Below are 14,973 nucleotides of genomic sequence, written 5' to 3' on the forward strand. Positions count from 1 at the left end.
ACTTCTGCACCAATAGTGAAGAAAGCCCTACCCCTTCTTTTACAGTGAGAGGAAATGGACCTTATGATTAATCCCCCTCCCTGGCACATGCCATGACCACAATTTCAAAGTGCAGACTTTTAGGTAGACTTTGCTACATATTTTAAACCAGGAGCAGTACTACTCCTGCATACGATTTTATACCAGAAGTCATAGCAGAAAAAGATTCTTTCAGGAATTATAACCTATAACTCGTCAGCTTAAAACTGTAAGTGAATGAAGGAACTTAAGTTGCTTCTGCTCCATATGACTCTTACATTAGGAAAAATGCCTTGGAAAGGAAATAATTCCTGCAAATCTACTCAGGTCTTACTGGAGATTAAAGCTTCGATCAAATGAGAAAAACTGGACTCAGCCAATCTTCCAAGATAGATCCAGATTCATCACAACTGTAGTTTCAAGGCAATTTTGTTATTTTTGCCACTTGTTTAAACTTTACAAAATTGTTTTTAGAGGGAGTGCACCAGTGGACATTTGCTATTCCTTGTGAGGATTAAAAAAGGCTTGAGGACATTCTTCATGTCATTAATAAGAATTGGTATCATATGAAACCATGTCACAACACGTTCTTTAACTACAGCAGGTCACAGGAAAGAGTATTTCTTTCTAAGTAGAAAAGAAAAATACATTTCACTTCAAACTATTAAGTCAAGCCCAAAACTTATTCTAATTCAGAAGTTAGATAAGAAGTTGCTTGCTAACATATTAAGGAAAACATCTGTAACTGAACAAAACTTAAAACATTGTTTTCCAACATCTCAACTTTTTGTTTTTTAAAATATACACTTGCACGTAGTAAGGAAGTATTTTTAAAGTGTCAGACAAATATAGCAAAGCATAAAGATTTCTCTGTACATCAGTATCAGAAGACCATAATGGTAAGGGTCAGAGTATCATGGGATTTAAAGAAAAAAAAAACCCCAAACATAAAACCACCCAAAACCTGACAGAAGTTTGGCTTGGGACTTTTATAATCAGCAAGAAAACAATTTGAGCCTGCCTTCATGTTTCAGTGTCATGACATAAATGTAAAAAGCATCTGGAAAGGTGGAAACTACATTTCAGAACCATATACACTGCATATATATATACTATATGTGTACACATGCTGGGAAAGCTACAAAATGACATGTTTAATCACATTACATTATACTTGCCTTCTTTTTTTGTCTTGTTTTAAATTCAGGCCTAGTTTTAACAGCTACATCAACAGGGTAGCATGTGACAATGTCATGTCAGCAACTTTCACCCCCATACTTCAGACAAAATACACTCATGCTGACTTTTCCATTCTAGGCACAATCAGTTACCAACATCTGAATACTTGAAATTAGCAGGAATTAACACCTGTTAAGATTATGTTGGAATTGATAGATGTTTCTGGGAGGGATGTAACAGGTAAGTAAAAAATGACGACAGAATGAAGAACTCTATAGGACTACAGCAAAGTACTTTTTTCTATTTAAATATAAAGCATATAAAATTCAACCAATTTTGCAAATATATGCATTTTAGATGCATCATTCTAGATTCTAACATCAGTGATGATATTGTCACTCATAACAAGTTACCAAGCAACTGAAATAACACTGTGACAGACACCTACATCACAGCATAAAGCCAACTGTCAAGTTATTGATCTTGAAACAGTTAATAGTCCAGATGAGTAAAGGAAGTATCAAACTTCAGGAACAAAGAGATTACAGTTTAATAAAGCTTCATGGCCACAGAAAGTCATCTTCAATTTAGGTGTAAGAGCAACTCATATCTGAAAAAATATCAACTACTTTTTATGGAAAAGGAACAAACGGGTAAATATTTCCTTAGTTTTATGTAGCTACCAACATCTTATGATATCAAGCTACACTAAAAAAAACCTCACACTTATCACTTTAAACAAACTAAACTGAGACATTAAAAAACCTTGGTTTGGCAACAAAACACATTTTATCAAAACACAGTTAAACACATTTATCCAGTTTACAGATACACATGAATAATTTAGTCATAGTTATTCCATAAAGATGCATCAGTCATAACAATGCAGTTTCTCTTATGACTTTAGAATATTAAATGTAGCAATATCTCCAAATTGCAGCATGTTCCAAACCTTAAGATCTACAATTATTTATCTGAGGTTGGCAATTTATAGCTTCTCATAAATTAAAAGCCATCATTATCATAACAGTCAAGTATTTAGCTCTAAGAGTGCATGCAGACATAACAACTTAAGTACTTCTCCAGAAGTGAATCAGTGTATCTATACAGCATATGGGAAAATAATTTCCTAGAAAGCTGATACTGTACGTAAACCTGAAGTGTTTGTAAGAAGTTTAATAGGTGTTTTCTTTCTAGAGCTAGTGAAGTTATTTCCTGACATATACAGAGTATCCTGAATCAACTAATAGTTATAGATTCTTTACTGAAGTATTGAAATAGTTTCATGAATGCTTAAAAGATGGTCTTTAGTTTCTGTAATTACTAGGGAAGTATGTTTGTCAATAGTGTTTCCCACTAGAAATACTTCAACTTACCTAAATAGGGAATACAAGGAGTCATCTTCAAGCTGCTGATATAGTCTCTAAGCCTTTTGTAATTATCTTCCTTACTCATAACATACTCCAACTTTTCAAAGGTGGCTTTATCCTTTCGACTCAATAACTAGGAAAAAAAAAAGGCAAAACCAGATGAGCTTAAATTTGATCACTGTGATTTTTCTCTTACCCTTATAAGCATGGATTTCCACCTCCACTTCCCATTGATTTGTTTTTTTAAAAATACAACTGCTTCAAAGTTACAGCATTTACTCCTTAAGGATTTTTCTTTACAGAAGGCATTCTGGAGTTGAATACAGGTTGTGCATATTATTCTGACAACAAGCAGTTTTACTGGCTCCTAATATTACAGGAATGTCCACTTCAGTGACAAAGCTTAAAAGTTATGGATCTCCTTCACTGTCTGTTTCTTCTCCCCCATCCCTTTCTTTGACAGAATTGACAGCAACTAGGCTCTCATTATAAAATTGGGAAATTAAGTCAAGATATTTTTAAAACATCTAGCTGAACTACTACTGCAAAATCACCTTAAAGGCTTCATTTCAATTCAGAGTCAGAATTTAAAGAAGGGTGTAAGACATTCCTGCTGAACATTTTGGCAGAAGACTTGGTGTTCTAGTCCCAGTCACAATTTTTCCCCTATAAGATACCCAATAGTGCAAAAGTTACATGGGTCAGATAATTAAATTAGTAAGCATATTCCCTTTTCTCTTTCAGTTAAACATCAACCTATGTGAACATGATAAAAGTGAAATGTCCCTTCTGTAAATTCACTATTGAAATAACTGTTCTTACTTACATCTCCTATATGCTAGTTTTCATTAGGATAGCTAACACACCACCAAACACTGGCTTTCGAAAGACAGTCACTTTTTAAAAGTGACGTGCTTCCCAAGACATATTGACATCTGACATTCTAGCAACTAATTTACATCTTTAACTTTGATTCCAACATTCGGATGAACAGTATCTCATGTTCATTAAACCTGCAGACATCTGCAATTCCAGAACAAGGAAAGAGCAGACAGGCATGATTTCTTTCCAACCGCTGGAACACGACATTTATTTTTTGAAATTTATCTTCTCAAAGATGGTTCCAGTTTAATCAGCCGAGATTATCTCGTCTTTAATAATATTCTAAAATATTCTGCCACCATTTGGTGTCTGGAAGACCTTTGTAGTTTTGCAGACTGGAAGGTAAGACAAGACTAACAGATATAGTAATGGCCTAAATTCAGACTTGAATTAAATTAATTATATTTTCCTCAAAACATGCTGATCTGCACAATATTGTTCAAGTCTGATGCATCATTTCAGGCTCTTTGAATAATCTCTAAACAAGTTCATCCTGTATGACGTTCCCTTGTGTTCATGGTGCAATTCACATCATGCCCCCACTTCCTGCACTAATGTACAAAAGTACAGAGAAGCTGACAATATCAAAAGTGTTTCTGTGAGGGCAAGTAAGGACCCAACTGTTATTTCTTCAGTTTTGGAGCTGCTTCCTTTTCTAAATAATTTTTCTTTCTCTGTCTCTTAGGCTCAAAGGATGTAAACGACAGTAAAGAGATGTACATATGCAGAGACAACAAAAGCTAAGATGATAGTTTAGAGTAGTAGGGAAGGATTCGGAGCCTTTCAGGATGCTCTTTGCTTTTTAATTATAGTGTACCAGCACTGAAGACCACCTCTTCAAAATGCAAGAAAGGAGAGATGAGGTTTTAGAGTGCTGACAGAGCAGGGCAGGATTCACTTGCCTAACATCACATGTCTAATGATTATTTGCTTACATTGCCCAAGTCATAGCTGGTCATCTAGACTTCCTTTACATGAAATGGAGAAAAGTAGAATATTCTATTCTAGGAACTTTCTTGGAAGGGTTCATAATTCTTTTCAAGCTTTCAATGGGGCAAATTGCACATTAGAAGCATTGACTAGTCTCCAGAGTTCAGAGGATGTGCAGGCAGCGAGTGAGACATATTTCAAACATATTCAGACATACTGTCAGAAGACATTAATTTAATGTTTTTTATGAACATTAGATTATCAAGCAAGTATTTAATGCGTCCTTTCAACTCTAGATTCCAACCATAAGGTGACCTTTTTTTTTTTAGGAACTGAATATATTTGCAACTGCTTTCCTAACTTTGTAAGTTGCTTGCAGGCTGCTACAAACTATCTCAGAAACAGAAAAGAAATCCCTCCTTACTGAAGGATTTAGAAGGCTACTGTATAACTTAGTCAAATGACTTGGTGATTCAAATAATGGCTTGGTGTACCTTTTCACATGCCTTTTCTTGCTTTTAATATACAGAAAGCCAAAGGCTTACAATTACTTCAAGAATTTATAAACTGGACTTCCAAGAGAAAGACAACTAAATGAGTTTGCAGTGCACATTGCTAGGAGCTATCCTGCAGCTTGAATTTGCAAAGACATATATAAGATGATGAAAAACATACAGTCACTTGGCATTGTATGAGAAATTAAACACCTGCAGAAATGTGGGAGAAGTTACCTGGCATTTCAGAGGTTGGAAGTGGGGCAAACCTTTAAAACTGATACATACGCCAACAGCACACAAATAATCCTTGTAAGCGCAAACTAGTACTTCTGGTTGACCAAACAGGAAAAGAAACTGAGAACTCCCAGTTCTGAATGGCATAACCATGGTAGTAATTAATATGGTTGTATTAATATATGGTTATAGTCGGCATCTGTTTAGAGTCATATAGCAAAAAAAACCCCCAACTTGCCATCAGTTACGTAAAACTGCTGAAGCATCAATTTATTGACATGACAAAACCAGAAAAATAGAAAATAGAAGTTCTCCTCAAGATCATTCTAAAGTGTTAATCTCATTAAGATTTCCTTAGAGATATTGTTGATGTTTTGAAACAATGTCTTACTTAATTGTACATTTGCAAAATATGCCCAGAATTCTACATGAGTATCTTGGCAAGTGTGAACTATATTCAATTTTGGTAACATATATCAACCGAACAACGTTATCATTCAGTTATCAAAACCTATTTTTGTAACGTGATAATGTGTTGACTTATCTTCAGTTAAAGTTCTTAGCTCTTTTTAATGATCTATTTATATGTATCCCTCACACAGAAGTATTTCAGTCACCTGATTATGTCTGTCACACTTGAAAATGTCACAGTTCATCAGTTTATACAGCTGGATAGCTACACAACGTATGGCTGAACCAAGCACAGTGTTTTCTCAGCTCTGAGGTATCAATGAGCTAGTGTCATTCCTAATGTTCTTCTGATTAAGGATACAGCTACACAAAAAAAAAAATTAATTCCAGCCAAAAAACAGATGTCAAATAAATGTTTCCAAAGAATGCCATTCTTTTCACAACAAATACACTGTGTAATGCAGTTATAACTATGAAAGTAATTCTGAAACACTCAGAAAAATTGCTAGATTTAGTTATCAGTCAGAAAAACTACAAATCTCTTTATGGAAATTGAATCAAGTGTTTCTAGACATCTGCTCTCCATAGCAAAAAAAATAAATTCCAACCATATAAACCCCTAAACGATTAAAGTATGACCCATTTTGGCATTCATAACTTTCCAGCAACTAAATACACAATAGCTTCTGGCCAAATTAAAAGCCTCTGCATTTAGCAGAATCTGCAGGGAACTATTTTTCAAAGGAAAATTTTTCTATGCCAGAATGAAAAAAAAATTCAACAGGAAACCATAGACTTAAGAGGCACTAGAAACATTACATACATGGTACAAAAAGATTAGAAGTATCTGTAATAATTATTTCATCCTTGAGAACATGCTACAGAATGTTGTGTTTTCCTAAGAATAAATTAAACCCCCTCCATTGTCCTGCTGCTCACTTACCGCCCATGTTTTAGTCAGCCTGAAGATTGGAGCACTCTGTAGGCCTGACACAACTGCCATAAGAGCATGGAGATTATTCAGCTCATACAGTTTCTGAGAACAAAAATATATACAATAATGAATGCAGAAATAACAATCTAAAAATGAAGAATTCTTGCATGTTCTAAAAAGAAGAGCTAGAGTGAACTCCTGTGCACCCACACCGCTTTTATAGCGCCTCCTAATTTTTCTTTACTGCACCTACGGTTTTGGATTACAGTATACTAGCTGTTTCATAGTCCATGGAGAACCCTTAAAGAAAAGAAAACTCTGTAGGTATACATCTTGGGACATACATCAGAAGTGCCAGAAATCTTCTGACATTTCGACCCAGCAAATTCCTTTCATAGCATTCAACAGAACTTTAAAACTTAGCATGCCAAAAAGGATAACCCAGTTGTGAATGATGTAATCATGGCAGTACTTAATATTGTAAATGTATTTGGCACTGCAGGTTTACATAGCTACCACAGCTGCATCAAGGCACACAAAAAATACTGCTGCAGAGGGAAATCAACCAGGCAAATTTCAAAAGCCAGGTACCTGGAGTACTTCTCTCACTGAAAGACAATTTTGAGGGTATAATAACTAAAACTAACTAGTGGAAAGGAACAACCAAATCAAAATTGAACCCATAAAACATCAGGGTAAAAGAATTTTCTTTAAAACTCTCTACAAAAACACCTGCATATAAGTGCATTTTCTTACATACTTGGAATTTCCCTCCCCTCTCCTTTTTCTTTCCCCTCTGTCTCCAAAGTCATCAATATACCTTGGCCAATTAACTACTGGTATTACTGTCATGAAAGCTTTAAATGGTCTAGAAGAAAATGCTGTTCCTTAAGCTCTTCTGCAGTATCAATTATTCTGATAGCTATGAGCACCCAGAGATCTGAACTACATTCATAAACAGAGGGTTTATCCCTACCATAAAGACTTCTGATATAGAGAAATGGATACTCAATCACAGTATTGCAAATCCCGTTTAACTCATTTGCAAAATTCACCAAGGTAGGTTAGGATTCCAGCTAGAAATGATACAATAATATAAGGAACCCTTGCTATTTCAGAAATAATTAAAGTCTTTTTTCTTCTTTGAAACTCAGCTTACCAAGTTTCTTATTAGGAGGCCTTTCATGAGATAACAGGACGAAAAAGTTAGACTAACTTGATTCCCAATAAATGCTGAATATCAGAGGAAACCTTACATTTGCAATAATACAAACATGGTTTTCTGGCTCATAGTTTTGGAGCAGAGCAAACGATTCTCTCCGCACTTAACACACTGGCAGAAAACTAACAGCCTTTCACAGAACAAAGTTCTCATATTATTACTCAGAAATTCCACATTTAATGCTCGCTGTCAGGTCACCCTAGTAGCAGATTCGGTCTGGGTGCCCAGAACCCTGTGATTCCAGCATGTCTACTGACCAGCGAGAGCCTTTCCACACCTACTGAAGTGTTTCCCTGTCCTAATCCTCTTTTGGGAGGATTCTTTAGTAACTGTATGTAAAAGACAATAAATATTTTGTGGGGTGAGGTAGGTGTGGATATTTGTCATATACCACAGTCATCCTATTCTTCCAAATAGTACTGCTGCTGTTTTGTCCCTCTACTTATACAATAAAGTCTCCTCCCCCATCCCCAAACTGGGTAATAAAGTTCACTGTACCAAAGGACAGTTGTAGCTGATTAAAAATGAAAAAAGGGCTTTCCTAGCTGCTGCCAGCATTTAAACAGAAGTTGTAACCAATCAGAATAGTCTGGTAACTTCAGGGGAATGCCATTATTAATTCCAATTAGTTCACACATAAAACAATATAGTATGAGATACCATTTAAAGGACTGCTAGCTATACAATATATTGAATTCTTTGAGCTGACAACTGTAGAGTGTATTTACAGCCTCTCTAAAGAGAAGCTAATTAGCATGACCTCTGGCATGAAGTCTCTTTGACAACAGGTTTGGTGTAAATAGAAAAGCCTTCAAATGGTACCAACTACAGTAACTTCATGTTAGCAAGATAATAGATACAGTAAGTAAATTAAAAAATATTAAAAAGTGCCCCATACATAGTTTCTTGCTTTTTGTAATTGTGATTTTTACAACTCATAGGTAAGCAAAGCTCAGCTAATTAACTGCTAGAGCACTTAAGTGTCTCAAAACTAGCAGCATTTCAGCAGACACTGCTGCCTCCAGTCTTCTGATGAGATCAAGCACATTTGGGGTGCTGTGCCCAAAGCAGAGCCTACAACACCCTGGCAAGTCCCACCCAAGTACTGACCAAACTTGACCTCATCTGGCTTCCAAGATCAGTTCCCCACTATGGCCACACAGGTGAACCTCCCCCCTTCTATGGCAGGGACATGGATCATGAGGCAAATTTTTGCATGGTGGCATTTTAAAACAAAAAAATCATTAAGTGATTATTAAAAACACATGAGATGAAGATAGATTAACTCAACAGATATCAAAGGATATTTAAGAGATCCTTAATGGTTTATGACCACAGCATGATTATTGACCAAAGCCTGTGGAATCTTACAAAATTAGCTTGCTTTGCCCAACATTTATAATCAAATCCTGCAGAAGTAAAATATTACTTCATTAAATATATGCATATCAAGACAATGCATTTTCAAAATGAATACTAAGGTAATTCACAAAAACTTTTTTTTTTGCAGGTAATCTGAGGTGGTCACAGAGGTTAGCTGTCAATTACAATCAGCCACCACCTGACAGTAAAACCTTGAAAAACTTCCCTCTCTTTACACTACAATTAAGAAGTTTTGTTCTGTTTGAAGGGCCAGGACTCTGGCTCATCTACTTGTAAGTCAAGATTTTCTGACCCTTTTCTTATGATCACCAGCCCTAAAGGCTTTCAGGAAGATATTCCAGGATGAAAGCTCTAAAATGTTTTCTAAATTCAGGTGTATTTTTGAAACAGTATTTAAGTTGATATTATTCATGCCACAACCGGAATAAGAGGTAACAAATTCTTTCCTTCCAATAGTAAAAGCAAACGCTTTCTGTTCTGACTGATGATGTTGGTAACAGATTCTACACACAGCACTTTGATTTAACCAACATTAGAAAACATACCAGGTAAATTATATTATCTAATAAACAATATTTGAAATAAGGCATCTTTGCATTCCCATAGTCAAGTTTTGGGTGTTTTGGTGGGTGGGTTTTTTTTTTTTTTGGTTTTGTTTTTGGGTTGTTTTTTTTTTAGACAAAGGCTTCCATTTCAGGACTTTGGTCTGTCAGTATTTCAGACAATTTTGTTACATGCATAAGCCAAACAGCTCTTCATGTCAACAGATACAACCACAGCTAAATCAGGTATCAGATAAATATTTACCCACGTGTATTTTTGAACTGACCAACTTAAGTGTAAGAACTTTCATCATGGTGAATCCCACAACCCCACGCCCTCCACCCCCGCCAACCAAATTCTCACCTTTGCAGTTTTAATATAGTGGCTCAAAACCTCAGCTCTTATTTTTAAAGTCTGTGCATGTAGAATCTCTCTAACGACCCAGAAGCTTACCTAAAAAGAATAAAATTTGCCTTTTAAAAATAGAGCTTCAACATTTTTTACATTTTTATTTCATGAGTAATATGTTAAAAAGTCTCATAGCCACTTCTATCTATGAAGTTACATACTAGAAGACGCAAATATATATATATACACTATAAAATCCCAACCAGTACAACTTAAATATTAATTAAAAACTTTCTTCAAAATGTTTTGCTGTTATTCTGCCCACTCTCACCCACGATACAACACTAGTATCTTGGAGAGCTTTTCTCAGTAAGTGTGCAGGTGGCTAGAACTTGTCTTTGTAAAATCTCTCACATCACTTAGCTGCGTACAAAGACATTGGGATCTGTTTTGCTAATGAGGAAAACCCTTCTGCCACCAGCACATCTCAAAAACCTCCAGCAGAATCAGTTAATGTACAATCTACACAGACTCATTTTCAGTTTGAGGATGAGATCTCACAGAAATAAAACAAAGGGCAAAAGTCTCCATCTTCAAAAGTTCTCCCAAGAAAATAAAAGCATGATGAAATTTTATTAAGTCTGCAAAATGAAGGAATATAAAACCTAAAATCGAGTTACATCATTTGGTCCAACTTTTCCACAGCTTCAAAGCTGCACTGTCCAATTCTCAGGCACGTTGAACAGCTTCAACTGCAGTTCGCTGACATTTCCAAATTCTCAACACCTCAGTATAAAAATAATAATCAGATCGATATCACCTGAACAAAAGTAGAACGTAAGGTAGGAATTATCTACTATAACCTATAGTCTGTACTCTCATTGCTGGCTACAGCAATTACCTGCTAAGATACAGCATGCTTCCATATTAATTTGTTAAGGTTTACAGGAGTAACTTTACTGTTATATAAAAATCCCTGTTATATTCAGTATGGTATGAAGGATGGTTGCTGCATTTCATGGTTACATGAATACCTCATAAAAGCTATACTTTGAAAATGTTTTCTTAATATATCTAAATTCTAATATTTTCTCTCCTCTGCTCCCCCCACACCCTCTGCTCTCGTATACTTTAGTACAAAGAAGAATGATAGAAAATAAACATCTTCATAAACGTAGCAAAACAGTGGCAAAGAATTAGCCAATGGTAACAAATACCGTAGCTTTTATTCACATGTTCACTACAAGTCAGGAAAAATGAACGACTGGTGAGACACAGCATGGCTGCTATTTACAGAACTACTGAAAATGGTGTATGAAGAAATGTGTGCTCTCATACACTGAACATCCTTAAACCTGTCATGCTGCGTTTTAAGAGTGATGCTAAACTACTTCTTGTACACTCACACTGCATATGTTATTCAGGTTCCTGCCCAAAATTTCAATTAAAAAAATACTCTGTTTCACTTTGTATAGTATGACAGCTCTTTATACAGAATAGCATGAGAAGATCTGTACCTCCAAATTATTACATCTTCAGTGAAGTTACAGTGATCTGATAAGAACTGAGATGTCAAAATATAACAGCTCCTTGGAACAAAAAATTGGAATAATTACCAAAAAAAGGGATGAAAAAAGCCACAAACATCTTGTGTAACAACTGCCTTCCTTTGGTCTGTTTGTCTAAGGCTGTATTAGCCAGGAGAGAATTAGCCGTGGAGCTCAGTCTTCTCCCCCCCCTTTTTTTCTTCCTTTTTTTGGCAAAGGATCTCCAGATAAACTTTGTTACCCTGACAGATACAAAAATGGTTCTGTGCAAACAGCATTACAATAAAATACTTAAGTACTGAATACAAAAATACTGTAGTATTTAACTTCAAAATATTGTCAAAAAAGTTGAACCTCAGTTTGATGTTCTGCTGTAGTTACACAGCTTTAGAAAACCACCTTTCCCCTTGACTGATGAACAAGTTTCTCTGGAGATGCTTTCCCCCTGAAGATCAAGGGAATTTACATTTTGAACATAACATTTCTTATCATAAAGAATCAGGTAGAAACACCACACATTTCTGTCTTAAAATCCCAAATCTCTTTGGTCTCAAGTTAACAGAGCGTTGATGTAACAAGAAACTGCTTGCAGTAGGCCCAACGCTGAGACACTTGCTCAAAATACAGAGCAATGCTCAATCATTTTCATCAGGATGAAAAAACAAACCATCTACTATGCTGGCCCTGATTTGTACAAAAGTTCATTAGTATCACAGTGTCATAAGCACCATGCCACACAAGTGCTCTTGTTTACTCAGGGAAGCCTGGTTTCCGTCCCAGTCCCAGCCAGACCCAGTCTCAACACTTCCAAGCACTTGCAGCAAAACCAAACCAGAACAAAATGCAAAACTTTGAAGCTTAGAGCCATCCAGTCCATTCAGTGACGGAGTAAACAGGAGATAAAGAATTAAGTACACTTAATTATTTCCACTCCAACCACCTCTACTCTTCTGATGTATTTTTACTGGCATTGACATCGGGTTTTGGCTGGTCTTGTCTATTCACTGGTATCTTTAGACAGGACCATAATCTAATGTATTCCAAATAGTGAAAAATAGGCTATTTATATAAACTCTTGTTTCAATAAGTCACTATTTTATCCAAGTTTGTTCTTCACATAAATCATACATATTTGTTCCATACATATTTTGTGGTTATTTTGCTTCAAGTCCTCTCTCACTGCATCTGTATGTTATTTCTCACACTGTCCCACCAATGTCATTCAATTAGATGACCCACAGCCTTTGGGCATCAATGTCTCCAACACCAGTTCAAGACAGCATCTAACCCTTGACATATACATGTGCATTTCTATTCTCTCCTAAGGTCAACCTAGAAAAATATGCTTAATTTCAGAACCTATCTTTTCTTGAATCACAGCTTAAACTTTTAAAATTATCCCAGGTTTGCCTTATCTGAAATTCTAGTTTTGTTATAGTGGTGCTTCCAGTTCATAGTCAGTTCCAAAACTAATTGTGCTTTCTGTGCTAATTAGTAGATAGGCAAATTTGAGATTCACTCTTTAATAAGTTTCTGGATCGTTCTTCCAAATATCTGTAAAAAACATTCTGATATGGTACACAAAAAGCATGTAATGTAAAACTGAGTACTAACCTTAAATTATTACAGTTAAGATAGAAACCCTGTCTTTGTTTTGTTTCCAGAGGAAGCCACTAACCTCTTCCCCACCCCATTTTTAAGTTTCTGATAACTCTAGTAAAATTTCACTCTCACACTTTACTGCTACTCAGCAACACTACAATATTCAAGACAAAAATTCCTCTCCTACTAATGTTTGCATTTGTTTTTCAAAAAACCCACAAAAAACCCAAACACAGATTTAGTAAAACAAAGTTTGCCTTTCAAATAGGATCTTCTGCTTTAAAATTGTTCCAATATATTTAATCTAGTTGACAAGTTTCTCTAGTGTTTTAAGCTCCATGGCAGCACAGTTCCACTCCCATTTAAATAAAAACCTCTAGAAAGAGGTTTTTAATACAGATAATCTTAGAAGCAGGGGAGCAACTGTTACCTTTACATAAACTATGAAACTTTTCATATCAATGACTAACAGCAATCTTCAAAAAATACACACCTCATTTGCTTCAAATTTATGATAAACACTTATTTTCAAAAGATAGAGAATTGGTTTAGTAAGTAGACAAACTTGACAATTTTGCACCGACAGATTTACCAGTTACAACAGCAGTATGCAAGTATACAACTTTCAGAAGAAAGCTGAAAAAGGCAGAGATCAAAAAAATTACGTAAAGAAATTCTATATTTAAAATCAATACTTAGTGGTAGATGGGTAGATCTATGGAGTACCCTGTAGCAATGTATTCTTCAAGACTAAAGGAGTCCTGGCATAGAATGATTTAATTGATTCCTCTTCCCTGAACTTGATCTGTATTTACAGGCACCACATACAATTATCACATAACAGATGCTGGAAATACACTACATTCTCAATGGACTGCAATCAACTACACATAATCATTACTGTTTCCAAAATGCTATCAGCAGATCAATTTGCTATGAAGCAGCTGTTAGTGATTTAATATTCTCTTTACTTACAAAGTGAGAGTTGTTCATGGTTTTCTTTTGGCAAGTTGGGGGAAAAAGGAAAGAGCCTAATTCAAAGCGTCAGTTAAACTCAGTGAAATTTCAAAGGTTAACAAAAGTTTGATGAAATGTATTCAGGACTGATTAAGCCAAAATTCACAAGGATTTTCCTGATTTGAAACCCCCAGGTAAGTGTGGCAGGTGCCCAACATGAACTACACTCTGCTGAACAAGCACCTGGGGTAAGAACTGAATGCCAAGAAGGCAAACCAGGCAAGGGAGATGAAAATTGCTTACTCCACCATGCCTTCTTATCCCATCTCCCACTGCCCATCCCATAGGAATTCTTGGGTTTCAGTGCTCCCAGAAGGATGGTGAATCTAAACACAACATTACTACAAGAATGAATGAGTCCTCTGCAATGACACATTTGGAACCGTAGCCCCACACCACATCAGAAGTCATCCAAAGTTACTGTCTCAGTAAGACAAAAATTGAGGTACAATCATGAATAACAGGAACCTCTAACTGAAATACTTATTCTTTTTCCCTCCCCTCTCCAGTCCCACTATAATTCAAAGGTAAGAATGATGACTTTCCTTGCTGCCACAATAAAGGCTGATGCAAACTTCCTGGAAGAGCTTCTTGCAAATAGTATGTCCCTCAGCCATCAAAGCTGCATGCAGTAGTTTCCCAAATGGTTGGTTAGAGACAAACTAACCCAGAATCTGAGCAGAAATTATATAGCTGGACTTGTTTCCTCTTTATGACCTATTCTTTGGCTCTTCAAGGCAGTTTCTCCTACAGTCTATCAGTGTTTTTCAAATGACATATTAAAGAGTAGAAACAAACAAGAAAAAAAATAAATGGGAAAGAAGACAGAAATGCCTACAAATCTTTTGGCTTTAAA

At 35.8% G+C, this 14,973-nt stretch overlaps 1 protein-coding gene across 8 annotated transcripts in view; it reads right to left on the reverse strand.

Annotated features, from left to right (window-relative positions):
• RALGPS2 (Ral GEF with PH domain and SH3 binding motif 2) overlaps window positions 1-14,973 on the reverse strand; it is a 124,692-nt gene that overhangs the window by 57,751 nt on the left and 51,968 nt on the right. For all 8 annotated transcript variants that reach the window (XM_026853466.1, XM_026853469.1, XM_026853467.1 and 5 more), the window contains 3 exons: window positions 9,967-10,056; window positions 6,465-6,557; window positions 2,574-2,700 (listed from right to left, as the gene is read on the reverse strand). In XM_026853466.1, coding sequence (XP_026709267.1) covers window positions 2,574-2,700; window positions 6,465-6,557; window positions 9,967-10,056 — 310 coding nt within the window. The remainder of the gene's footprint in view (window positions 1-2,573; window positions 2,701-6,464; window positions 6,558-9,966; window positions 10,057-14,973) is intronic.

This window comes from Athene cunicularia (genome assembly GCF_003259725.1).
Source record: "Athene cunicularia isolate RWA chromosome 8 unlocalized genomic scaffold, athCun1 chr8_part1, whole genome shotgun sequence".
In the NCBI taxonomy this organism is placed as follows: domain Eukaryota; kingdom Metazoa; phylum Chordata; class Aves; order Strigiformes; family Strigidae; genus Athene; species Athene cunicularia.